Consider the following 27,062-nt stretch of genomic DNA (forward strand, 5'->3'; position numbering starts at 1 on the left):
GACCCTGAGCAGCCTAAATAAATACACAAATAAATAAATATTTAAAAATGAAGAGTACTTTCGGTCACTGTGGGGGTCACCTGACACCCACAGAATGCACGGCGGTCAGGGATTTCTCCTGGTGCAAAGCTGCCTCTGAATTGCCCTCTTGCCCTACCAACGTTTCTGGTCACCAAACGCTCTGCTTTGCTGTGGTTTCAGGGCGTCCCACTGCCCATGCTGGAGCCCCCTCGGGCCCTGCACAGTGTCAGGAGTGAGCTGCCTGGGCTCCTGTCCCCGTGCTGCCCCTCATGAGTCCGGTGACCCGGGTAAGTCCCCACATGTCTCCCAGAACCTGTTTCTTCCTCTACCGAGGAAGGATAATCAGAGGGGAAACCTTCCAGGGACTTTATCAAAAGAGTGACACGAGATAACATGAAAAGCTCTTAGTGCGGGAGGCATAACAAGCACTAACCATTAGCACTATTATTATTAATTTAATTTTACAAGAATGAAGGAAGACGTCTTAGAAGTGGACAGACTTTCTGTTCCCCAGTCATGTATGGGTGCGGAAGGTCAGTAAGGGAGAAGGAGAGACCGCTTCCCGCACCCACAGGCCTTCCCGAGGCCCGGCCACGGCCACGGCAAGCCCAGCGGAGGTTTTGCGAGCTTGTGAAGGAAGACGCTTGTCGGGAAAGCCCTTGCAAAGCTCAATCCAAGGGAACAGGGAGGGCCGGGGGACCTGGGTGAGGTTGGCTGCGGTGTGGCTGAGACCAGGGGACCAGCTCGGGATTGAACCCTGCCCCTTCCCTCCCTCCGAGGGGTCTCTTGGGGCTGGGCTCAGGGAGTCACCGGGGACCGGGGATCTGTGGGGCATGGGGGCTGGGTTGGGGCCCCTTTGCTCCTCCAGCCCTCCCTTACCCCGGAGACCCTTTAAGGGAGGGCGTCAGCACCCCGACTTGTAAAACCAGGGCAGTGCCGAGAGGTGGGAAGCGGGCACGTGTGTGAGCGGGGCTCCGATCAAGGCTGGCCTTCCAAGGTTGGACTCTCTTCACCGTCTCTTTCTTCCTCCCCTTGTTCCTCTCCCTCCACCTCATCTTCTGTCTGCAGACTTGGTAGTTTCAGCTATGGAAAGACAGCATAGACTTGTTGGTGGAGGGCAGGCCTCCCTGCACCCGGGAGGTTAACCCCTGAGTCTGGGTTGCGGGCACCCAGGAGACCACGCTGCCAGCACCACGGCCGTGAGAGCCTAGCGGGCGCTCGACACCTGCGGGTACGGATGGTGGGCACGGCCTCGGGCACCTGCCGCTTGCTGCCTGGGCCACCTCGAGCTAGTTCCTCCTGAGTCTCCTTGGTCCCCTCCCCTGTAAAGGGGACATGACTCCCTGCAGGGCTGTGGCTGGGATTAGAGATAATGGATGTAAGGACCCAGCAGTGCCTTCTTAGCTCTGACCCCAGAATGTCTGGCCAACTGCGGAGACGCAGAGACAGGCAGGAAGCGTGTGGTGGGCAGAAGGAGGGGGCCAGGTTCTGTAGCTTAACCCCTGAGGATCAGCTTCTCCATCCAGTGTTCACGCTGCTGTGCGGAGCACATCTGGGGCTGTCCAGCAGCAGACACGGAGTCAGTGGCCACATTGCACGGTGTCAGCATCACCTGCTGGAGGGCTGGAGGGCCCGGGGGGATGGGTGGGAGGAGCCCGCGCTGTGGGTCAGAAAGGCAGGACTCCAGCCTCGCCTCAGCCCCACTGTACCACCAGATGGTGTGAGAATAGAGCCGCTCAGATCCGAGTACTCCCAAATGCAAAATGCGCCCAAAGAAACCACAGCCTGTCTCTAGACCCAGCGGGAGAGAGCCAGAAATGGTGAGTAGTCACGGGATGGAGCCGGTGGGCTGCTCTGTGCTCACCCACCTTCTGTCCCCCTGTCTCTCCATCGGTGCCCGAGAACTGGACACACGGGCCGGCTTCATGGGCCGGCGCCCTGAGCGGCCACGCGGCCTTTGCTGACCAGGGCTCCACGCTTGCTTTAGTGTCTGCTGCCACTGTCTTGAACTTCTCAACATTTTTTTTTTTTTTTGGCCAGGAGGCCTGAGGGATCTTAGTTCCGTGACCAGGGATCGAACCCGCACCCCCCTGCAGTGGAAGCGCGGAGTCTTAACCACTGGACCGCCAGGGAAGTCCCTTGAACTTCTCAATACTTTTGAACTGGGGGCCCCATGATTTCCTTCCTTCCCTAACTAGGCAGCCAATCTTGCTTACAAGGGCAGACGCTGGCCCACGCTCGCTTGTTCTTTTCCCTTCTGTGTTGTGCTTTCACTCTTTCACATCTTAGCGTCTTATCTGTGGGCCCCTAAAGACAATGGCCCAGACAGACCATGCCTTTTTCTTCGTCCCCTGGTACCTAAGAGGGCCTGGAAGGTGACACTACCTTTATCACTCCATCTCCTCAGTTTCCAGATGAAAATTAAGGAACCAGGAAGTGAAGTGATGGGCCCGGGCGATACAGCTAGAAGGTGCTTTGGAGCCGGGGCCATGGATGGCTGAGCTCAGGACAAATTCCCCCCCCCGATGCCAGGAGGGGTCATCACGGATCTCACTGCCCCCTCCTCCCGGGGCCTCCAGGCTCCCTCATCTCTGATGGCTCACGTAGCCCGGGTCACATGCACGTTCAAGGTCCCCATCGTGGTGGGGAGAGGATTTCAAGCAGCCCAGGGTACGGCTCCTGCGCTCAGGGAGGGTGTTTGGAGACTCAGGATTTTGGGGTGTTTGGTGTTTGGAGACTCAGGATTCCTCTGGAGGAAGGGTGTTTGGAGACTCAGGATTCCTCTGGAGGAAGGGGGTAATTCCTCCCACTTGCCAGATGCACAAATGAAGGTCCACCCAGTGAGGCCACTTGCTCGCGGTCGCCCGAGGTCAGCAAGCAGGCAGCCCGGGGGCCGCGGCTCCCTCCCGGCCACGCCACCCCGAGCCCGCGCAAGGCCCCTACAGGCTTGGGCTTCTCCTTCATGGCTTCCGCCTCCCTCCTCTTCAGCTCCGTGAAGATAACATTGAAGAACTCCTCCTCGGCCTCGGTGACCAGCTGCTCCGGGCTCAAGGCAGGCTTCTCTTCGCTCGGGTAGCTTTCCCTGCCCTCCGCCTTGCTCTTCTTCTTCAGTCGCATCTCACGGTGCCTGGTCTCCATGATCTTCTCCCGCCGGGTCTCACGCTCAAATATCTGTGCACAGGGACAAAGAGGCCGTGGGAGGGGCGGGCAGGCAGCGCTGGCTCCCAGCACGGGCGCCAGGTGGGTTCTCCTTGCTTGACTCCAAGCAGCCCACACAGAGGCCTGTACTCCAGGCTAATGGCGAGAAAGGGGGGCTAAATATGGGGCTTGGGAGGCAGGAGCAGGGGTGCCAAGTTACTCAGTTCCAAGGAATTCCAAGAACACGGATGCAGGCGTGAAGAACAACCTCTGGGGCTGCGCAACATGGCGGCCTGGGCCCACAGAGGACGAGTTCATGGGTGGGACCACAATCTCAGGCAGGGCCAGGAGGGTCTCCCAGGGTCTCGGCACCAGGGGTTTTCAATTTCTCTGTGTGCCCCACGGTTCTGGGGAGGCACCTCCAGGGTGGATGGCTCTCAGCCCCCAGGGCCCCTTCCCCAGGACGGTCCCCTTCCAGCTGTCTTCTCTACAGGCATTCTGCTAAGCCTTCCTTGGACAGGTTCTGCTGCCCCAAAGGTATGTTGTTTGAAACTAGACAAACGGACCGAGTCAAACCACTTGGATTCGCAGCTGAAAAAAACTGAAGCTTGGAGAGGTAAAGTGACTTGCCCAGGGCCACTTGGCTACTGAGTAGTGAAGCCAGGGTGGATTCAGACATTCCCAACATCCATTTCTCGGGCTCATTTCCTGATCCACCCCCAAATATCCATCCATTTCCCAGGAGGTGACAGAAAAGGGCATCTGTTCTTCCCTGACTGGCCCACTCGGCCAGGGGGCCAGGTCAGAACAGGAGCTGGTGCGCACCTCACCCAGGGCCCGCACCTACCGAGGAAACCATGTTCTTCTCGTTCCTCTGCAGGGTGCACAGCCCATTCGAGACCTCCAGCAGCGTGGTTGTCCCCAGCTGGGAGCCACAGGCAATGCAACATCCATTGTCCTGTACCCGGAGGCAGAAGAGGGCCTCGTCACACACCTGTTGGAGGGTCAGGCAGACCCGGGTGAGGGAGGAGAGTGGAGCAATGTCACCCTTTGTTGGTCTGATTATCTGGCTCCTGGGGAGACTTAGCCAAGCAGCCCCATTCAGACGCCCTTGGTGACTCCCCCCATTGAGGGGGACCCCAGCCTCAACCCACAGGATGAAGTTCACACTCTACGACTGGCTGTAAAACCCTTCACCCCCAGCCTCATCTTCCGTCTCAGCCTGCCCCCCCCCCACCCACCCCTTCAGTCCAGCCCCACTTTCTTTCTTTCTTTTTTTCTTTGCTGTACTGTTGGGCACGTGAGATCTTAGTTCCCTGACCAGGGATCGAACCCGTGGCCCCTGCATTGGGAGCGTGGAGTCTTAACCACTGGACCTCCAGGGAAGTCCCTTCAACCCCACTTTCATTCTGCAGTTTCCCCAGCCCCGCGCTTTTCCACGGCCCTAGCCTGCAGGTCTCTGCTCTGGCTTTGCTGATAGGATAACGTTAGCTCAGGCTGGAAGGGGTCAGCTGCCAGAAGCCTGCGCCCTGGCTTCTGAAGGAACAGGCCTGGCGGGAGGAAAGGCCGGGCATCTGCTTTTCTCCTTTTTTAATTCCCCTCAGGTGATTCTGCTGTGCCAACAGAGTCTGAGGGCCTGGGTGCATGGGGAGGCAGGTGCACGTGACCTTCAGGCTGAGGGCGGGGTCACATTGCTTGAACACAAAGTCCCAGATGTCCAAGGTCCCGTCCATCTTGGTGGTGAAGAAAACCGCTGGCCTCACCGGGCTCCAGGCACCATCAGTGAGATAAGCCATGTGGTACCTGTTGGGAGCCGGGTGCCGCCGGTCAGGGACCTCTGTGGTTGGGAGGGATGGAGAGCCGCAGCCCTACTCATCCAGCCCCGCCCCGGCTCCAGGGTTTCATTGCTGGGCAGGAAGTTCTTTCTTGTGTCTGACTTCTAGCCACGCCAGCCTCGCCACCCACAGCTCACAGTTTGCACTATAAAGGGTTTTGGGTGGGGTCCTTCCCAGGGGCTGGTCACTGGCATTTTCCATAGCCAACTCCAGGGCACAGGCTTGGGCCCAGTCCCCCAGCCGTGAGACTCACTTGAGAGGAGTCGGAGGAAAGAAAAGTTGCCCAGAAAAGTTCATGCTACTGAGATGAAGAGAGTGTTATACTTCCTACTTGGTTTAACCTAGATTTTCAATGATTTCTGCAGTGAAGAATGAAATTGGACCCTTATCTTATACTGTGGACAAAAATCAACTCGAAATGAATTAAAGGCTAAAACATATGACCTGAAACCATAAAACTTCTAGAAGAAGATGTAGTGGAAAAGTTCCTTGACATTGGCCTTGGCAATGACCTTGGCAATGACCTTTTGGGTATGGCACCAAAAGCACGAGCAACAAAAGCAAAAACAAACACGTGGGATTACATCAACCTAAAAAGCTTCTGCCCAGCAAAGGAAACAGTCAACGAAATGAAAAGGCAACTAACACAACATTGTAAATCAACTCTACGCCATTAAACATTTTAAAATAAATAAATTAATTAATTAAAAAATAAATTTAAAAAATGCAGAGGCAACCTAAGGAAAATATTTGCAAGCCATATATCCGATGAGGGGTTAATATCCCAAATATATAAGGAACTCATACAATTCAATAGCAGAAAACCAAATAACCCGATTAAAAAAATGGGCAAAGGACCCAGACATATGGGTCTTCAAAGAAGACATACAGATGGCCAACAGGTATGCGAAAAGGTGCTCAACATCACTAATCACCAGAGGAATGCAATCAAAACCACAATGAGATATCACCTCACAACTGTGAGGATGGCTAAATTATTAGAAAAACAAAAGATGAGAGCTGGAGAGGGTGTGGAGAAAAGGGAACCCTCGTGCACTGTTAGTGGGAGTGTACATTGGTGCAGCCGCTATGGAGAACAGTGTGGAGGGTCCTCAATCCCATTTCTGGGTCTTTAGCCGAAGGAATTGAAATCAGGATCTCGAAGAGATACCTGCCCGCCCATGTCCACTGCAGCACTATTCACAATAGCCAACATGGAAACAACCTAAATGTCCATCGACAGATGAACGTGCAGTTTGAAGCACCTTCCTTTGGGAAGGGGCTGAATCAAGCCACTTCCCAGCGTAAGCTTGGCTGTTCGTGGAGAAGTGTTTTCTCCATTTTATGGGTGGACACAGAGAGGCTCAGAGCACTCCTGGGTTGGGCTGGGCCCCCTCTGTCCCCTCCAACCCCCACATCCCTCTCCCGTCCCCCCTTACTTGGTCCACATGATGGACGACTCCCGGCTGTCTTCTGACCAGATGCGGGCGGTCCAGTCGCCGACGGTCAGAAAGTTCTTCGGGTAAAACGGGTTTCGCTGCAGGGCATAGATGGGGCCATGGTGGCCCGAGAAGGTGCACACGATCTTCTCAGCCGGTGTCTTGGCCTTGCGGTTGCAGGAGATGACGATGCCTTGCTCCGTGCCCACCATGAACTTGGTCGGCTGTGGAGGGGGTGACACGTGAGCGAAAGGCTCCCTGGAACATCAGCTCAGGGTTTAGCTGGCAAGGCGAGCGAGTGGTTTCCTGGAGTCAGGGTGGTGGAGCGGCAGGACAGCTGGGGGTCCAAAGGTGCTGAACGTGCCTTCAGTTTAAGCCTCTGCTCGCGGTGTGCCCCGCCCCCTTCTAGGTAGCTGCGCCCACTCTTGCGCTGGATCAGATCCCACACTTCTTTAAACCTGCCCAAGGGCCCCACAAATAATGAAGCCCCCCCCCGACTCTTCTGGTCCCTGGAGAATCTCATCACCAGCCCTCTTCGTGGAGCCTCACTGTGTCCACTAAGCATTTTGCCATAAAGATCCTGAATGTTTATACATAAAGTAAATGATTGAATCAATAACGTAAAACATGGATCGAGAAGAGCTCCCTCCAGCCTCCAACTACTACTCCCGGCAAAGCTGGTCTACATTGTACACCCGTGTCCATAGCATCTTTATTCACAACACCCAAGTGTCATCGACATGTGAGCGGCATGTGGTCTCTGCCCGTACAATGCAATATTATTTGGCCTCAGAAAGGAAGGAAGTTCTGCCACGTGCTACAGTGCGGATAAACCTAGAGGACATTGTACTAAGTGAAAAAAGCTCATCACAAAAAGACAAACGCAGGAAGTGTTCACTAAAATGAGGTACCCGGAGGAGGTAAATTCATAGACACAGAAAGTTGAAGGGGCTGAAGGGAGGGGGAAATGGGGAGTTTGTTGATTAAAAGGTACAGAGTGTCAGTTCTGTAAGATGAAAAAGCTCGGGAGAGCCCACAATGTAAGTATATTTAACAATGGTTAAGATGGTACATTTTACATTATGTGTATTTTGTTTTTGTTTTTACTACAATTAAAAAGAACAACTGGGCTACAAATTGGAGGGTCAAAGGAAAGTGAAGACCCTTCTACACTGTTGGTGGGAATGTAAATTGGTACAATCATTGTGGGGAACAGTATGGAGGTTCCTTAAAAAACTAAATATAGAACTACCATATGATCCAGCAATCCCACTTCTGGGCATATATTCGAAAAGATACATGCACCCCAATGTTTACTACAGCACTATTTACAATAGCCAAGACATGGAAGTAACCTAAATACCCATCAACAGAGGAATGGATAAAGAAGATGCGATACATATATACGATGGAATATTACTCAGCCGTTAAAAAGAATGTAATAATACCATTTGCAGCAACATGGATGGACCCAGAGATGATCATACCAAGTGAAGTAAGTCAGACAAGGGCAAATATTCTATGATATCACTTATATGTGGAATCTAATTAAAAAATGATACGAATGAACCTATTTAGGGAGACTGTGTGCTCACAGTGCAGGGGGCCCAGGTTCGATCCCTGGTCAGGAACTAGATCCCACGTGCATGCCGCAACTAAAAGTCCTCATGCTGCAACTAAGAAGGTCGCATGCCGCAACTAAAGATCCCACCTGCCGCAACTAAGACCCGGCGTAGCCTAAATAAATAAATATTTAAAGACAAAACAAAACAAAGAAAACCCAAATGAATCTATTTATAAACAGAAACAGACTCACAGATATCGAAATGAAACTTATGGTTACCAAGGAGGAAAGGTGTGGGGAAGTGATAAATTAGGAGTTTGGGATTAATGTATACATACTACTATATACAAAATAGATAACAAGGACCTTCTGTGTAGCACGGGGAGCTCACTCAATGCTCTGGAATGACATACATGGGAAAAGAATCTAAAAAAGAGTAGACATATGTATTATGTATAACTGATTCACTTTGCTGTAGAGCAGAAACTAACACAACATTGCAAATCAACTATACTCCAATAAAAATTAAACAAACAAACAAAAAAACAAAACAAAAAAGGAAAAGAAAGAGACACAGCTCGAGAGTCCCAGAAAAGTAAGGAATAAAGTCAACTCCAGGGCTTCTGCAAGCTAGTAAGGGAGATAAACTGCCCAGGTCCCGGTGGTCCATCATGCCTCAGACTCCTTGGCGGGGCACGGGGTGGAGAGCCTGGGCCTTGGGGTCAGAGCCCTCGGTTTGAGCCCCAGCATCCCCGTGTTCTAGAGCATGGGACTTACCTCCCTAAGATGAAGTTGTTTATCTGCAAAGTAGGGATAATCACATCACCTCACAAGACGGTCGTGGGTGATCACACAAGCTCATCACGTAAGGCAGTGACAAGGGTCCAGCACACAGTGTGGGAGAGGTGAGGGCTAGTGGCACTGAGGTCATTGCACCTAGCACTTGGACTAAATCTCTGATTCGAGGACAGAATGTTTTTCTGAGTCCTCCCCACTGTGACTCCATGCCCAGGGCTGAGGGGGTCAGTAAAACTGTCTTCCACCTCATCCACCACATTGATCCCCCAGCCTGGGGGGTGGGTGGGGGGACTCCCAGGGCAGGGGTGAGGCCAGCACACCTCCACCTCCTAAGGGCCTGGGAATGATGTCACACGGCCTGGAAGCAAACCAGTGACGATCCCAAGGGGGAGCCAGGCCAAGAGCCATCTGGAAAGGTCGTTTTCTTGCTTTGGAGGGAGTCTTCATTTGCAGCTTCTAGAAGCTTCCCTCCTCAGACACAAACACATTACCACTTTGATAGTTCTTTACTGTTCCTTCTCAGTTACTAAATGCCATCATAGGCCCGTGCTCTGGTTTGCCAAGGAGCCTCCTCTGATCTCATTTTCCTCTCCAACACCTCTTCTTTCCCCACGGAAGTGAAGCCACCGGCCCAGGGTCCCACGTGAGGCAGGGACAGAGCTGGAGCCTGGCCTGTGAATGCTGGTTGTGGACAGGGCTCTTCTCATAGAACGGGGCCTCTCTGGAATCCTGTCCTTTCAGAAAGCTTGCCTTCAGATCAGCCTGGACACTAGCCAAATGGCGACTCTTGAGTGAATTAGAATGGCCTCCTTCCTCTGCTCTGCTGCCCCCTGCTGGAAAGTGGTTGTAAAGACCACACAGGTCTAGGAGGACCACAGGAGGATGGTCCAGTGCCCAAGGTGAGAAGCAGCCTCAGGGTCCATCTGACACAGTAGCCACGGGTCTGCCCTTGGCTTTGGCTGCCCTGGCAGTGGAAGTCAGGGAAGGGAGAGGAAGGGACACCCACCAGAGTAGCCTCAAACTCCAGGGCGGTGGCCCCCAAGGCACGCTCCAACAGTTCCTTTTTGGTGATGTCCATGATGACGACCTCGGTGGGCTCGCTCATCTTCCGGACGTCCCACCACATGACCTGATGGGAGGAGGGGCCAACTCTGAGGCCTGAGGTCCCGCAATTCTCCTGACTTTTGCCTTCTCTACCCCCTCCCCCTTTTTGGGGCCAGTCACTGGGGCCAAAGGGGTGTCTGACAGAGACTACCAGCAACCCGAGGGGACAAACATGCTTTGAGAATCACTCCTTTTGGCCACAGTCCCAAGCCTGGCTAATTATCAGCGTCATGAGCAAGCTTCCTAAAATCCAGATGCCAGGGCCTCACCCCAGACCTCCTGAAGGAGAATTGCCAGATGTGGGCCCTGGAGTCTGTATTCTTAAAGTCTCCTCACAGCAGGGCAATATATAGCCACATTCAAAATGCACACATGCTTTGACCCAGAAATCCCACCGCCAGGAACGTATACTTCACATGTGTGCGGTAATCTATATACAAACACACTCTCTGCCACCTTTTCTGGTAACTACAAAATATTAAAATCCACTTAAACAAATTACAGCATACCCATAATTTATTAAGTCCTTAGCAGGCATGGGGCAGCGCTTTACGATATAGGAAATCATCTTCAAGACATGCTAAATGAAAAACGTCAGGGCTTCCCTGGTGGCGCAGTGGTTGGGAGTCCGCCTGCCGATGCAGGGGACACAGGTTCGTGCCCCGGTCTGGGAAGATCCCACATGCCGCAGAGCGGCTGGGCCCATGAGCCATGGACGCTGAGCCTGCGCGTCCGGAGCCTGTGCTCCGCAACGGGAGAGGCCACAACAGTGAGAGGCCCATGTACCGCAAAAAAAAACAAAAACAAACAAAAAAAACGTCAAGTGCAGATGAACGTGCAAGGTGTACAGAAAGAGAGCGAAGACAGACACGCTTGCTTCCGTGTGCAGACGCGGAGCCTGGAGGCTGATGTGGGTGGGCGCCTACAGGGAGGGGGACTGGGAGGCTTGAAGGTAGAGGTGGGAGGAAGGCGTTCACTGTCTGCCCTTTTGTACCTTTGGGATCTTGCTCCATGTGCATGTATTACTTATTATTCAATTTAAAAATGGAATGAAAAGGAAACATGCTTAGGTAATTCAGTGGGAGGCCGGGCAACTGCTCTGATCCCCACCCCCTCGCCCCCCACAGCGCCTGGCTGGTGGGTACCTGCCCGTCCGTGGACGCTGAGAAGCACTCGGTGCCCGTCTTCGACTGCAGCCAGATGGTGCCGTAAACAGGGTCTCGGTGGCTGAACTCAATGGTGGACAGCTCTGCCACCAGGCTGCCCTTCCGGGTGTCCCAACAGGCTGGCGGGGAAAAACATGAAGGGGCTGTGATGGGGGCACAGGCTTCCTTTCTCAGTGCAGGGAGCACGGGATAGAAGGATGCTGCTTGTCTTGGTCTGGCAGGTATGTGGCTTTTTAGAAGCGGGGCTAAGTTCAAACCCGCCTGAATTTCCTACCAGCCCCCGAAGCGTGCTTCATCCATTCCACGGAGCCCCTAACATGTGTTGAGCATCACACTGGGCACTGGGGAAGCCACTGGGATTCAGACAGCCACAGTCCCTGGGAGACAGGAAGGGAAATCTGCAAGTACAGCCCGTGCTGTGATTGCTCCAGGAGGAGACACATGGAGGCAGTCAGGGAAGGCTTCCTGGAGGAAGTGAGAAGGAACTAAGACCGAGGAGGAGCCTCGGGTTGGAGTGAGCCAGGCAAAGGGAGAAGAGCACCTCCACCCCAGGGAAAGGCTCTGGGGAGTAAAAACATCTATGCAAATCGCTCCTGCTGCATCCACTCATTCCCTTTTCGCCTCTGTACCTTTGCTGCATCTGATCGGAAAGAAACACAGAGGGACATTTATCCTTTCTTCTGATCCATAATTAGTACGTCGCTTCTTCTGTTTTACCAAGAAAGACTCGAAGCTTACCTATTATTTTGTCCCAGTGGATTCTGTTTTCATTTTCCCACGAGTGTATAGCGAGGACCCACCCTATTACTCAGAGCTGTTTCTAGCAAAGCTGGTTTTGTAAAGCAACAACAAAAGTCCACGATCCATAAGTCTTGATTTATGGAATCCAAGTCCAAGGCATTTGACCCTGGACCCGTCTGGCCCAGAACCAGGTTTTCTCAGCTAAGCTCGCTCTGCTTGGGCAAAGCAGTACTCCAGGGTGGGTCCCACCATGTCTTTCTTACAGACAGCAGAGCCCTAGAGCCTGGGCTGGTCTGAGCTGGCATGAAGAACCACTGAAAGGGGTTACGAATGATGAGCGAGGCAGGGCTCCTGAATAAATCGTGGCCAAGTGGCTTTGCTTCAGTCTTTTAGGGCCTGGGCACCCAGATAAATTTGCAGGAGGTTTATGGGAGCCCACGTCTATTTCATAACCCAGGAGCTCCCCTGGAGAGGAGGCAGCAGGTCTAAGAGGGAGATCAGAGGCCTCAGGAGGCTAGGAGGCCAGGAGGCAGCCTGGCCACAGAGAGGTGCTGGGAGGAGTCCCAGCCATTCCGGCCCCTACTCCTGGAGTGAGAGGGGAACATAGGAGAGCTCGTGAAGACAGGAGGGAAGGGGAGCCCTTTTCATGTCTGGCTGAGTCTGGCCTGGGATGCAGACAGGAGGAATAATTGTTTGGTTACTTCAAGGCCAGAGGTGAAGGGCAGGCAGAAACCTTCAGTGCCCACGTGGGCAGGTTTCTTCTGAGCTCACCAGGGATACCGACATCAGTTTTCTGGGTGTCCCACCAGCGAAAACGGCAGAGTAAAGACCTCTGAGAATTCTCTCCTCCATAAAGGCCAAGAGAACCTTGGCAAAAATGGTCAGAATCAACTTTTTCAGAACTCTGGAAATTAGCCAAAGGCTGGCAGCAAATCAGAGTGTTTATCTGAGAAAAACGTCTGAATCCTGGTAAGAACAGTAAGTTCTGTTGCATTTTGATGTGCCCTAGTTAGGATCCTATACTCTCCGGTTCTATGGTAGCCTTGAAAAATAACATTCTGCCTCCCTGGTAAGAAACCACTAGCCTGACAGCCAAGGGATGGAGCAGAATGGAGCTGGAGCTCTTTCAAAGTCTCCTATTCCAAGAATTGTCATTATTTGACCTGTCTGTCTGATGGTTCCCTGGAAGACCCCCCCGCTACTTGCAAGGTTGTCTATATTCACCTTGACTTGGAGCTTGGCCAGTGAAAAAGATCTGTTTAAGAAGGCAATTTTGAAAATAATTATGATTGCAGACAACTGATTAACTCTGCAGTGTCCCACAGTGGTGGATAACAAGTGGAGCAAACAATAAGCTAACCGAAAAGCTTGAAAGGAGAAGCTGGAGAAAGTCCATAGGAGTTTTGAAAAGCTCCTGGAACCTAGAAGGTCACATGCATGGGTATGGCTGTGTGCATTCCCAGGGCTGCACACGTACTTAGGAAAGAACTGAGAAGGCCCTAAGCTTTCACCTCTGGCTGGCCTTAAGGCTCGGTGCGGCGGATAAGGCAGAGTTGACAGCTATGCCTGGCTGAGTGTTGAAGGTGTGCACACAGAGCTTCCCAGCAAAGTCTGGGAGATTTATTGGTTCCAGATGACAACAGGCAGAAAACATTCATCTCAAGCGCACAGGGAACATTCTCCAAGATAGACCACACATTAGGCCATAAAACAGGTCTCAATAGATTTTAAAGATTGAAATCATGCAAGGTATCTTTTCTTCCCATAACAGAATAAAACTAGAAGCCAATAACTGAAGGAAAACTGGAAAATTCACAAACATAGAGAAATTAAACAACATACCTCTAAACAATCCATGGGTCAAAGAAGAAGTCAAAGGGAAATTAGAAAATACCTTGAAATGAATGAACATGAGAAGACAACATACTAAAACTTAGGTGTGGCTAAAGCCGTGTTTAGAGGTAAATGTATAACTGTAAATATCTGTATTTTTAAAAACCTCAAACCAATAATCAAACCTTCCACTTTAAGAAATTTAGAAAAAGAAGAGCAAAATAAACCCAAAGCAAGCAGAAGAAAGGACATAATAAGGATTAGAGTGGAAATAAATGAAATGGAGAGTTTAAAAACTGAGAAAAATCAATAAAATAAAAAGTCGGTTCTTTGAAAATAAAACAAGGTTTACCAACCTCTAGCTAGACTGAGCAAGTGAAAAAGAGAGAACACTCAAATTACTAAAACTGGGAAAGACATAGGAGGTGTTACTACCAACCTTACAGAAATGAAATGATTGTAAGAGAATGAACAACTGTGTCAACAAATTAGATTACCTAGATGAAAAGGAAAAATTCTAGAAAAACACAAACTATCAAGACTGATTCAAGAAGAAATAGAAAACGTGAGAAGACCTGTAACAAATAAAGAGGTTGAATTTTCAACTTTAAAACTACCAATAAGAAAAATTCCCGGACCAGATGGCTTCATTGGTGAATTCTACCAAATATTTAAAGAAGAATGGCTATCAACTGTCCACAAACTCTTCCAAAAAAAACCAGAAGAGGAGTAACACTTCCCCATTCATTCTTTTTTATTTTTTAATGTATGAAGGTTTATTTAACTTATTAATGAAAGAACAAGCAAGATGGTAAACTGGTTTTAAACAAGTTTTGATAGAATCAGTTTCTAAACTGAATGAATGCCCCTGTAAATGGTCTTCATACCTCTTGTTTTAGTTCTATAATTCTTTTTTTTTTCCTTTCCCCCCCCGACTCACTCTATATAGCTGGTATTACTTACACCCATTACCGTGTAGGTTGCCCCGACTGCATCTCCTGAGATGGAGCTCCCCAGTTGTCTCATAACCCCTTTGCCTCTAGCTAACCTAGCCTAGCTCAGGGTAGGCATACAGTAAATGTTTCTTGACTTTACGTGGCCCATAATTTTCTTAACTTTTTATTGTGAACTCATTTTAGCCTCACTTGAACTTCTACAACTGAAGACACGGCTGAGGTATCAGCAAAACCTGTCTCACCTTGACGTCTGGAAGCTGCAGGGAGTCCCCACCCCATTTTGTCCTCCATGGCAAGCCTGGCCCGGCAGGTGGGCCCTGGCCAGACAGCAGCAGGGGCCAAGCTGCCTGAGAGCCTGCAGGGGACTCGGGCTGACTCCTGGTTAAGTGCCGGGCTTGGGGGGGGGGTCCCTCCTTACCGATCTGCCCATTGTAGCAGCCTGCCAGGAGCACGTGGGAATCTTTGGGGTTGTATTCCAAGGTGACAAGAGGAGAAGACGGCTTTAGGACAATTTCTGGCCTGTTGGGGTTTTCTACAAAGCAAAACAACAACAACAACTATATATATATATATATATTCTACCAGACCTGGAAAAAAAAGGACAGGGTCAAACACTTTAACCCCTTTTACAGGTGGGCGGTGGCAGGGGGAAGCCTGGAAGCCCCTCTCCAGGCTGTAAGCTCTGGTCCTCAGTGGCCAGCATCTAGCCCTGGAGGCTCTTCTACTGGTTTTATTTTTGGGAATCAGGATTGTGTGTGTGTGATTGTCATTCTAGTCCATTTTCCAGGTTCGGTATTAAATGAGGTTTAAGGCTTTTACAAAAAGTCAACTCTCCCCTGACTTGTGTGAACCAGCTGTCCTGTCTGTACAGCAGGGGTAATGATGGAGTCCAGCCCACGGGGCGGCGCTAAGAGCTCACTGAGCTCCTCAGGAGTGTAAAGTGCTCAGTCCTGTGCGTGGCACCTACACCTGCTAATAAAGGCTAACGTTTATTTTCACAACGACAGCAACGAGGGACGTCTGAGAGCATGGATGGAGACCACAATCACCTGCTACCTGCCGGACTCTGCCCTTGGAGCGAGCCCTTCTGTCAACAGTGGTCCGTCCTCCCGAATGGACACACTGCCCCTACTGGCCATGAATCAGGGGAAAGTGCTAGGACGGGTGGGACAGAGGTGAGTCCCTGCGTCCCTGTGAGGACCCCTTGGGTCACTTCTCAGTCTGCTGGGGACTCTTTCTGATATGCTCTTCAGGGACCCAGAGTTGGGTCTCCATGTGGTCTGGTCTCGAATGCCCTGGGATCTGGAAATGAAGGGAGTTCCTGCTTCTGGTCTGGCTCCGCGTGGCCGCACCTGAACCCAGATAGCAAAGGGATGAGACAGTGGCTTCCTCCTGGGTCCCTGGACATCCCAGTGAGGGACCAGCCCCACGAGAGTCCCGCTGCTTCTACCTTCCTCCCCCCGGGTTTTCACAGGTCTCTGCCGCACTCCCTCATCCTTCCCTGTGGCTACCAGACCCCTCTACTTCTCACCCAGGTCCCAGATGTACGATTCGTTGCTCATGCCCTCAGGTGCCCGTTGAAAATTCAAGCAAGAGTACGCCACTGCCAACTTCCTGTTGCCATCGGGGTGCAAGGAGATGTGTGTGGCTGGCCGCTTAATTTCCTGGGGATCCCTTTAGGGGAGGGAGAGAGGGCAGAAGACTGAAATCCCAGGCTCCCTAAATTTCGTATTTGCTAAAGTTTTTCTTAAAAGAATTCATACATATTTAAACATTCGCTCAGATAAATTTATTTTAAAAACAAAGCTGACAGGACTCCCTTAATTGGAAAACTGATCTCACCAGCCATAAATAAAAACTAATAAACTTTAAGACAATGAAAATAAAAGATTAAATTTCAGCCTGATGTCTTCGTTTGCTGAAAGTTCCGAGCCTGAGGCTTGATTTCTCATTAATATTAAACCATGAGGGAGGGTGAAGAATTCAGCCATTATGCTCCTTGGTATTTGCCCAATTGAGTTGAAAACGTACGTCCACACAAAAACCTGAACACAGAGGTTTACGGCAGGTTTATTGATAATTCCCAAAACTTGGAACCAACCAAGACGCCCTTCGGTAGATGAATGGATAAACTGTGGTACATCCAGACATCATTATTATTCAGCATTAAAAAGAAATGAGCTATCAAGCCATGAAGAGACATGGTGGAAACTTAATGCACATTGCTAAGTGAAAGAAACCAATCTAAAAAGGCTACATGTTGTACGATTCCAACTATATGACATTCTGGGAAAGGCAAAACCATGGAGACAGTGCAAAGATCAGTCGTTGGCAAGGGTTTGGGGGCAGGGAGGGATACATAGGTAAAGTATAGGGGATTTTTGGACAGTGAAAGTATTCTGTATAATACATTTGGAACGTATGACACCAAGAGTGAAACCTAATGTAAACTATAAACTTTGGGTGTGCTGTAGGCATCCCCCCAAACTTCATATGTTGAAGCCTCATCTCCAATGGGCTGGTATTAGGAGGTGGGGCCTTTGGGAGGTGATTAGGTCATGAGGGTAGAGCCCTAATGAATGGGATTAGTGCCCTTATAAAAGAGGGTCCACAGAGATCCCTCACCCCTTCTGCCATGTGAGTTCACAGCAAGCAGACGGCTGTCTCTGAGTTAGAAAGTGAGTCCTGGGAATTCCCTGGAGGTCCAGTGGTTAGGACTCAGCACTTTCACTGCAGGGGGGTCTGGTGAGTCCTCACCAGACACAGAACTTGACATTGCTGGCACGCTGATCTCAGACTTTCAGCCTCCAGATGGGTAAGGGATAAATTTCTGTTGTTTATAAGCTATGCGACTTGAAACGAGTCCTTACTGGTCATGCTGGGGCTGGGTAAACACTTCCCTGGACCCTCAGTGGGTCACGGTGGCAAAATGAACCCTCCAGAGCTGGCATTTGAGGCTAGTCACGTCTGAAATCACAGGCATTCTCTGCATCTATGAGCGCACACACACACGCACACACGCGCACACATATACACACATATACATGTATACGTGCACACACATGCATATATATACATACACACGTCTACACGTATGCATACACACATGCACACATGCATATAGGTGTATTTTAAACAAAAAGTAGTGCTCTCTGCACACTGTTCTGCCCCTTGTTTTGCTTTGGTTTCACACAGTAAATCTTGGAAACTCTCTATAGGCACATAAGGAGCTGCCTCATTCATTCTGATGGCTGCGTGGTATTCAACAGTGTGGGCGTACCAGAATTGCTGGAACCAGCCCCCTACCGATGGGTTTAGCTTCCTTCCAGTCTTTGGCTAGCACACACCCTGCCGCAGTGAATATGCAGTGACTTCACACATGTGTCTGTGGGATAGATTTCTTTTGTCAAATTTCTGCTGTCCTTGGAGGTTATTCCAGGCACACTCCTGAGAGCTTGGGACAAGGGTCTTGTTTACTCACAGTGCAGCCGGATCACTGACGTTTGGTACTTGATACATTCTCTACAGCGTATGAATCAACCACACTTGTACACAGCTTTGCAAATTTGCTTTAGTCTTTCCCCAGACTCTGTCCTCCTTTTCCACCAACAAGGCCTGCCCTCAGGGTAGGTACCACTTGTCTGCTGGGCGTTTTATTTTGCTCTGTCCCTTATTAAGCTCGGATCACAGATGGCATTGTACCCATGGCATGGAGTGACTGGCAAGGGGTCACCTTTGGAAGCACCCACACATAGGGCTGAGAGAAATTGGCCAGCCACCTGCCTGGCTATAGAGGTACCTGAAAACACTGACGGTTTTAGCTGAAGGGGCCTCTTCCATCACCTCCACCGCATCCTCGTCATCAAAATACTCCTGGTAGATGTCAATGGCATTATTCTGCTTGATGCAGTGCTCCACGACCTGAGGAGGATACAGCGGGAGTTCTTAGCAGTAAAGGGAGGTCCTTTCAGCCTGACCAGGGCTGAGATGGAGTCTGGGAGGGACGAGAAATATCTAGTAGTCTTTTCCCATCCTTCCAGCCCATGCATTTTCAATGCGGGCAACATCTACCCCCCAAAAGGGTGGAAATTGGTTCTTGGGGGTAAAATATTATTACTTTTTTATACAAAGTACAGATATACATCCAGTACATAAATATATAGTACACCTACGGTATTACATTTTCATTGGGGTGGGGCGATGTCTAAAAAGGCTTCTTGGGGGACAACAATGAAAAAAAGGTGAAGAAACACCACTGCTCCAGGCAAACAGAATTAGTAACTACCCCATATATGGCATCCATCTCCTGTTTCCTCCACCCAGAAGGCCATTCCCCATTATTCCAAATGTCCAACAAGGAAAAGCTCAAGATCAAGTGCCACCTCTTCCAGGAAGACTCCCGTGATTCCTTCAGCAGGAAATCAACTCTCCCTCCTTATGGGGCAAATGGCAGAGCATCTTTTCTCTTACAGCCGTTCTTTCTACATTATACAGTGATACCTCTGTATTTGTTTTTGGCCCCCAATGGATTATAAACTCTTTGGGGCAGAATATATGTGAATTTCATTTTTGCAATCTCTACTGCACCTGGCAGAGACTAGAAGCTCCATGCAAATGTGTCGAATGAATGAATGATCCCTACTGGCAGGTAGCTGCTGGGTGGGCTTCCTTGGGGTTCTCTTTGCCCAGAGGATTTCCCGCTTTTCGGATTCCTCTTAAAGCCCGTTCAGTCCTTGGACCTTCTGGTCTGCTGTGTGGACCTGCCTGCCTGCTCCCAGACAGAAGGTTCCATAACGTAGCTGGTGTCCTTCCCCGAGGAGCCACAGTTGCTGAGCTTGACACGCAGCTGGGGAAGCAGAGTGATGGCTGAGGCCCTGACCACTGGCGCTGAAGGAAGCCTTACCGAGCCCAGCTGCATGATGGTGTTGACGTAGTTCTCATCTTTCTCCACCTTCTTCCGGAAGCGGATCGTCTGCTCCAGTTCCAGGGGGTTCACATCCTTGGGCCAGCCCCCCTCGATGTGATTAACCCCCCGGGTCTCCATTTCAAACCGCTCTGTGTTGGCCTAAACGGAGAGCCACAGGTGAGAAGACGCCTGGCCCCGGTGGAAGCATCCGACCACTTCTGCAAACCAGTGTCCCAGGGCTCCCGGGTCCCTGGGCTCTGAGTGCTCAGGGATGGACCCGTGAGGTGCCCCTGGCCAAAGCCACTATATTTTCAGGTCCAGCAAGGAACTTTCTGGTCCTCAGGTGGTCACAGGCCGCCACAAAAGTGTCACCCCTGTGGAGTTAGCAGCTTTGCAGATGCTGCCAGTGGCTATGGAAAATCCAGTTCTGACCTGATCTCACCCCTAAAGGTCCGGAGGAGCCCACCCATCGGTTCTGTGAGATCCCAAAGGAAACCGTGACTAAGCTTTCTCCACCCTACCATTCACAATGTCACAGGGATCGAAACATAAAAACGATTAAGAGTGTGGACTTGCTTTGCCCCTTCTCTGTTGTAGGGAGGTTGGCATAGATGTAGTTTGACCCCTTAAACTTACCTCTTTTCCTCCTTCCCAGTTTTCCCCCATCGTTTAAATTGTGGTAAAATACACATGACATAAAATCTACCATTTTGACTAAAATGTACAAGTTAGTAGCATTAAGAAGGGTCACAATGTTGCACAATCATGATCACTATCTAATTCCAGGACTTTCTCATCACCCCAGATGGAGTCTGCATACCCACTGAGCGGTCACTCCCCTTCTCCTTTTCCTTTTTAAGCCAGTTCTCACAAAAGCTAAAAGTTTCAACAGGGTGGAGCTGCTGACAGAGGAGACCCCGACGTGGTGTGGTCTTCATGGCCGCCATCTTGTTTAGGTGGCTACACCATGAACAAAACCACCCTGGTCCCCATGACAGTAGCTTGCCCTGGGAAAGCAAGAAACTCAGTCTGTTTGAACTGTGAGCTAGTGGAGCCGTCCACAAAGTGGATGGCCAAAGCGGTGTGACTTTCACTCCGTTGACTCGGGGACATGACAGTTGTGTTAACCCCTTCGGTCTAATCTTCTCCCAGCAGTTCTTGACATAATCAGGAGCGGATCACTTGGTTCAGACAGACCAGGAGAAACCTGGGAGCTTGGACAGCGACATGACCCTCAGTTCCTTTATCCTGGAGGCACTCTGACCGGCACTTTCTATGGGACCCTTTCCTTTTCCCAAGCTAAGCAGGTCCTATAGGTGTGAATCCCTGGCTCCCTCAGATACCTCTCCCAGATGCACCCAATGCCTAAAACAACTCTAGTAAGAGTCTTAGAGGTGAGGCCAGATTCCCTGGGAGAGAGAACATCTTGATTTACATCCACCCGGCCCAGGGGGTGGTTGGTACCGGGCCTTGTCCTGACCCTGGGCACCCAGGTGGGTCTGGGAGCGATTCTGCCCTCGTACTTCCAGCATCTTCACTGGTCCACTCTAACTGGCTTCCAGGGGGATGGAGTCACCCAGTCCCACTTGCCTACCTTGGCCAGCCACCCTGCCGGACCACACCTCCACTGGCCCGGCCCCTGGGGCAGGGACCCACCTCGTGTTCCGACATGCTAATAGAGCACTGGATGCCCGTGTCCACGGGGTTCCGCTCCACGAATTGCTTGGCCAGCTCAGGGTTGGGCGGTATGTCGATGTTCAGCTCTGCCTGGCGGTCGGAGAAGTTGCAATGCTTCCCGAACTCGCTGCGCTTCTTGACATATACGTACACAATCTCCATGGTACCAGCTGCTGCAGGAACAGAGGGAGGGCGTGTGGTGAGGGGTCCCACCTGGCTGCTTCCCGGTCCCCACGGACCCTACCACCGGGGGCAGCTCCAGGTTCCCAATCTGGTTGCGGGGAGGGTTCCTAACGGATTTATCCAGATGCTGCATCTGCATTTGAAAAAATAATTTATGGAGTGATGACTACAGGCTAAGCATCATCTTGTTCAGTTCTTACTGTTGCCCTCTGAAGTGGACAATAAAATCACCGTTTTACTTTGGAGGAATCCGATATTTGGAGATACCCAGAATGCCTTGCCCAGGATCACATAGCTCACATGTGGTACAGCTGGTCTACCTGACTCCAGAGCTCTTACTCACCAAATGATACAGTTTCTGCTGAGCTAGTATGCTTATGGCGAGGCAGGAAGAAATACTAATGGCGATTATGTTGAACTTAATTCCCTGCCACACACTGGACCTGATCATACAGCATATAGATTTGAGCCCCAGGCCTCTCTGGAAACCCTCCCATCCAACCACGTGATTGCCAGAAAGGCTCACCCACTAGGTTACTGGATTCTACCCTCCATCACCCTGTGGGAGCCCCACTGGAACCTCTTCCCCCTCCACGTCACTCCAACGGGGACAGGGCTGGGAGTCCAGCTGAGAAGGACGGAGGGTCAGACCCCTTCCCAAGCAGGCAGAAGAGTTAGACCTTTGGGAAACCTTCTGACTTGTGCTACTGGTCGTGAAAAGCACAGTGGGAAGTTGAAAAGCAGGCTGGGTTGGACCCTGACTTCAAGTTCTGGCCCTGCCACTCACCAGCTGCTTGACCTTGGCTGGGCCACCCAGTCATTCCAAGACTTGACACACTTAGGATGCCGAGAAGGTGAAATGCAGGATCTCGGGCAGCAGCAGAGCCGGGGTTCACATGCAACGCTAGGCAATGCTTTCTTACTCTGCTAACTGGAAGTCTCAGACAGGCCGTGGGCCCTTCCCACGAATTGCTCTCGACTTGCCCCAAAAGACAAGATTAAGAAAATAAAGAGAGGGCTTCCCTGGTGGTACAGTGGTTAGAAATCCGCCTGCCCATGCAGGGGACACGGGTTCGAGCCCTGGTCCGGGAAGATCCCACATGCCGTGGAGCAACTAAGCCCGTGTGCCACAACTACTGAGCCTGTGCTCTAGAGCCTGTGAGCCGCAACTACTGAGCCCGCGTGCCACAACTACTGAAGCCCGCGCGCCTAGAGCCCGTGCTCCACAACGAAGAGAAGCCACCACAATGAGAAACCCGCACACTGCAACGAACAGTAGCCCCCGCTCGCCGCAACTAGAGAAAGCCCGCGTGCAGCAATGAAGACCCAGTGCAGCCAAAAATAAAAAAGTAATAATAAAATAAAATAAATAAATTTATTTTTTAAAAAAAAGAAAATAAAGAGATAAGCTATAGACTTGGAGAAAATATTTGCAAATCATATATCTGAGGAAGGACTGTGTCCAGAATAAAGACCTACCAGTTCCCAGGTGCTATGAACAGCACTTACAGGCACTCTCATTGCATGCCCACTACAACACCCCAAAGAGGTATCACAATTCTCATTCTACAGGTAAGGAAAATGATGTTCAGAAAGTACCTGGTCAAAGGTCAAAGTTCTTAAGTCTAAACAGAGCCAGGACCCACACACATCTGGCTCCGAAGCAATGATTCTCAACCCTGGCTACCCACTTAGAAACACCTGGAGGGCTCTGTAAACATCACAGTGCTTCGGGTGAACTGCAGATTAACTAAATCAGCATCTCTCAGCAGTATTTTTACAAACGGCCCACGTAACTCCAGCCTGCAGCCAAGGGTGAGAACCACCGATGTAAAGTGAGGGCTCTTACCGCAGTGAGAAGCCCGCGCACCACGCAAGAGTAGCCCCCGCTCGCCGCAAGTAGAGAAAGCCCGCGTGCAGCAGCAAAGACCCAACGCAGCCAAAAGTAAACAAATAAATTAATTTAAAAAATAAAAAAAAATAGGGCCTTCCCTGGTGGCGCGGTGATTGAGAGTCTGCCTGCTAATGCAGGGGACACGGGTTCGAGCCCTGGTCTGGGAGGATCCCACATGCCGCGGAGCAACTGGGCCCGTGAGCCACAACTACTGAGCCTGTGCATCTGGAGCCTGTGCTCCGCAACAGGAGGGGCCGTGACAGTGAGAGGCCCGCGGACCGCGGTGAAGAGTGGCCCCCGCTTGCCGCAACTAGAGAAGGCCCTCGCACGGAAACGAAGACCCAACACAGCAAAAATAAATTAATTAATGAATAAACTCCTACTCCCAACATCCAAAAAAAAATAAAAAATAAAAAAAAAATTAAATAAATAAATAAATAAAGTGAGGGCTCTTAATCTCTCAACCAACGTTTCTCGCCTCTGGGATGTCCATTCAAAACATAGGGATTCCCAGGCCCCCCCCTGCAAACACTGATTTACATGTGTGGGAGGAGGCCTAGCGACGTGTGTTTTACACAGTCACCCCAGAGGACTGTTAGGGCCAGGTATGTGTCTGACTCCACCTCCAGGGCCTCAAAGGACCAGAAAGGTGGGTCCCGGCTGCCCCCTGAGATGCAGGGCCAAGAGCTGTGTGACAGCCTAGAAGCACGTGCCTGGGACCAGGCCTCAGGGCGACGAGGGTGGGAGGTTAACCCCTAGGTCCCTTTGCATCCACCTATGTTGTTCCTTGAAGACAATACCACCCTCCGAACTGCCCAGTCCCAGCCCCAGAACAACTCAAACTGCACCAGACTCAGAGAGCAGTATTTCCTGCTCTTTCTTGTGGTTTGGAAACTCTTCTGCCCAGGGAAGGGTTAAAACAATGGCTTGGAGAACAGAGGGTGGGGACGGAAGCACAAGTCACAGTAGGCTGCCCTCGTGGGTTATTTGACATGGACAAGATAGAGCCCCGTGGAAAAGGATGCACATCCAATTAGCTTCTTCCTGTCTGCCAGCACACTGCTGCAGTACGACAGGGCTGCACCTGCGCCCCCTCCCTCCCCCCCGCCCCCTCCCCCAAGGACTGCCAGACGTGGGCAATTACAGGCTGCCTGTCTCTCCCTCTGTTAAAAGATAATTGCTACGAGGCAGCTAGCTCCTAGGGGACACGAGGGGTCTTAAGAGCACGAGGAAACCCCGGGAAGACAAAAATATCCTTTTAGCCCAGGTCGTATCTTAACAGCTTTATTTCCTTCTTGGTGCTTCCTAAGGCCAAGCTAGGAGCGAGAACAGAGGCATTGTTTTCTATCTGGAGGCAGACAGAGAGGACATTTAAAGGCTGGCTGGGTGATGGGAAGACAGCACATTCAAGGACCCAGAGCGGGCTTTTTCTTGCAAGCTGGTGGAGCGCGAACATGAATGGTGAGGTCAGAGCTGGGGGTCTCAGGAGGTCTCTTCCTGCCCTGGTGAGACGAGTCTCAGAGGCTGGGCGGCCCCAAGCAGCGCCTGAACGGGGGTGTCTGCAGAGGGGGCTTCCAAGGAAGGCGGGAGCAGCAGCGCTGCCCTCTGAGAGTGCAGGGGAGGAGATCGCCCACCCGTGGGAACCTCAGACCCACAGGCATCTCAAACACAAGAACGCACAGAATCGGAGACGTGCCGATCTGAATGTCAAATATGCATCCTGGGGCAGTCAGATCAGAACCTTAACCAAACATAGAAACAAAACTAGTCTTGTGCAGTGATAGCGAGCAAAGTAATTCCTGGAAAAGAACTTCCTTTGGCTTAAGAGAACGTGTGTTTCCCAAGCAAGGAGACGAGGGAGTGGAGGGTGGCTCAGAAGTTCAGTGCAGGGTTTTCACAGGCAGGCAGGTGGGGGGTGGCACCTTCCCTCACCACGGGACTCACTGGTGGTACAAAGGAAACAAGGTCTCCTCTTCCTCGTGTCCCTGGGGCAGCCCCCAGTCTTTGTGCTGTGTCTGGCTGGACAAAGGACTGCAGGGGGAGGGGCTTCCTGCCCTCTTTCTTCTGTCTGTTCTCCTTCTGGAATTTGCGGTCCTAAGGGACTCACTCGCCTTCAAAAGAGGCTGATCTCCCTGAATCCCTTCCTCTGTTTCACACTGGGTCGACCAGCAGTGAGCTCCAAGAGGTGGAGGATAGGGCTTCCCTGGTGGCACAGTGGTTAAGAATCTGTCTGCCAATGCAGGGACACGGGTTCGAGCCCGGGTCCGGGAAGATCTCACATACATGCTGCGGAGCAACTAAGCCCGTGCACCACAACTACTGAGCCTGCGCTTTAGAGCCTGCGAGCCACAACTACTGAGCCCACGTGCCACAACTAGTGAAGCCCACGTGCCTAGAGCCCGTGCTCTGCAACAAGAGAAGCCACGACAATGAGAAGCCCGCCCACCGCAATGTAGAGTAGCTCCCGCTCGCTGCAACTAGAGAAAGCTCGCGCACGGCAACGAAGACTGAACACAGCCAAAAATAAAAACAAATAAATAAATACATTTATTACAAAAAAAAAAAAAGAGGTGGAGGATGAGGATAGCCAGAAGTGGGAGGAGGTCCCCAGAACCGGAGGGTGATGCGGGACTCTGTCTACATCCTCTGCCCACCACAGTGTTGGCCCCTTGAATGAAGACTGAGGTCTTTTATTCATCACTATCCCCAGTGCCTGGTGCAGAGAGGGGCTCCCTACTCCGTGTGTCACATGCTGAATGTGTGATGTGACCCCGATCCCCCAGGCCTCTCCCCTAGAGCTCTTCTCCCTCCACTCCTCTTGCGGCTTGAAAAGCAAAGCACAGCAAGGGTAACCGTTTAAGAGAGGAAAGCACCGGTTCTGAAAGCTGCGAGAAGAGTGCGCTTCTGCGGTTCAAGGGACCACGATGAAGTCTGAACCTGTTGCAGGAAGAAGGAACTAACGGTGTGACCTTGAGCGTGATACCCTAAGGGGCATAAGTATGCCCACTCCCGGGTTGAGGAATAAACTGATACAGAGGGCCTGTCCCCTAGTAGGGGCTCAGTCACTATAATTCCCTGTCTTCTGTTCTTATCAGAAAGCTCTCCTCTTCACGGGCTTAGCCTCCCGGCACCCCAGCCCCAGGCTGTATTTTCTATCCATTCAGCTGTAAACCCTTCAGAGGTCTCCCGTCCCCTCCAGGAGGCAGATCACATCAGGACCCGACTGGCAGCTAGGGGTGCAGGAGGCAGGGTGTTTAGAACTTGCTGGGTCCCGTGACTCGGGAAGCATCGAGGGCAGCGAGGACTGATGGGGCGGGAGACCCTAGGAGAGCTAGTCCAGGAATCCACCATCCGGCAGAGCTAGCCCCGAAGGACGCCCCACGAGGAGTTTCTTGCACTAGCGGTGGTTCTCACACTTGGGGACTCCCCCTCCCATTCACTCTCCACTCTCCTGTTCAGCCGCGGACGTCCTCCTCGCACCCGCCCTTACCCTCGGTCCGTTCCTGTTGCCTCTGGGCCGCTGGGGAAGCACCCGAGCGGCGGTGCCGGCTTCCCGGCTTCTCAAACGGCTCTGGAGTCTTGGAGTTTACCCGTTGCCTAGCAACCCTGGCTGGCCCCGGGCGTGGGGCGGTGCGGCGCAGCGCTGCGCGGAAGGCGAGCCGGAGCACGTGACCCCCGCCATCCCGCTATGTTGGAAGCGCCAAGCGGTCCCTCCCAAGTTAGTCAAGCACCGGTAATGATAAACGTGTGTAGAGTCTTTGCCAAGGCGCTTATCCGAGTCTACAAATATGCATTTGGCAAGATCCT

The 27,062-nt window shown here is 51.4% G+C and overlaps 1 protein-coding gene across 1 annotated transcript; it reads right to left on the bottom strand.

Annotated features, from left to right (window-relative positions):
• Window positions 1-1,557: 1,557 nt before the first annotated feature.
• DNAI2 (dynein axonemal intermediate chain 2) lies at window positions 1,558-26,821 on the bottom strand. The gene is given in 14 exon segments (XM_067714370.1): window positions 1,558-2,328; window positions 2,330-2,389; window positions 2,965-3,192; window positions 4,007-4,153; window positions 4,827-4,962; window positions 6,434-6,657; window positions 9,802-9,924; window positions 11,045-11,184; window positions 15,014-15,127; window positions 16,127-16,269; window positions 18,395-18,516; window positions 19,499-19,660; window positions 21,158-21,351; window positions 26,746-26,821. Coding segments are annotated over 13 exon segments (1,899 nt in total). The 5' UTR covers window positions 21,341-21,351; window positions 26,746-26,821; the 3' UTR covers window positions 1,558-2,211.
• Window positions 26,822-27,062: the final 241 nt, after the last annotated feature.

The sequence above is a fragment of the Pseudorca crassidens genome, chromosome 19, assembly GCF_039906515.1.
Source record: "Pseudorca crassidens isolate mPseCra1 chromosome 19, mPseCra1.hap1, whole genome shotgun sequence".
In the NCBI taxonomy this organism is placed as follows: domain Eukaryota; kingdom Metazoa; phylum Chordata; class Mammalia; order Artiodactyla; family Delphinidae; genus Pseudorca; species Pseudorca crassidens.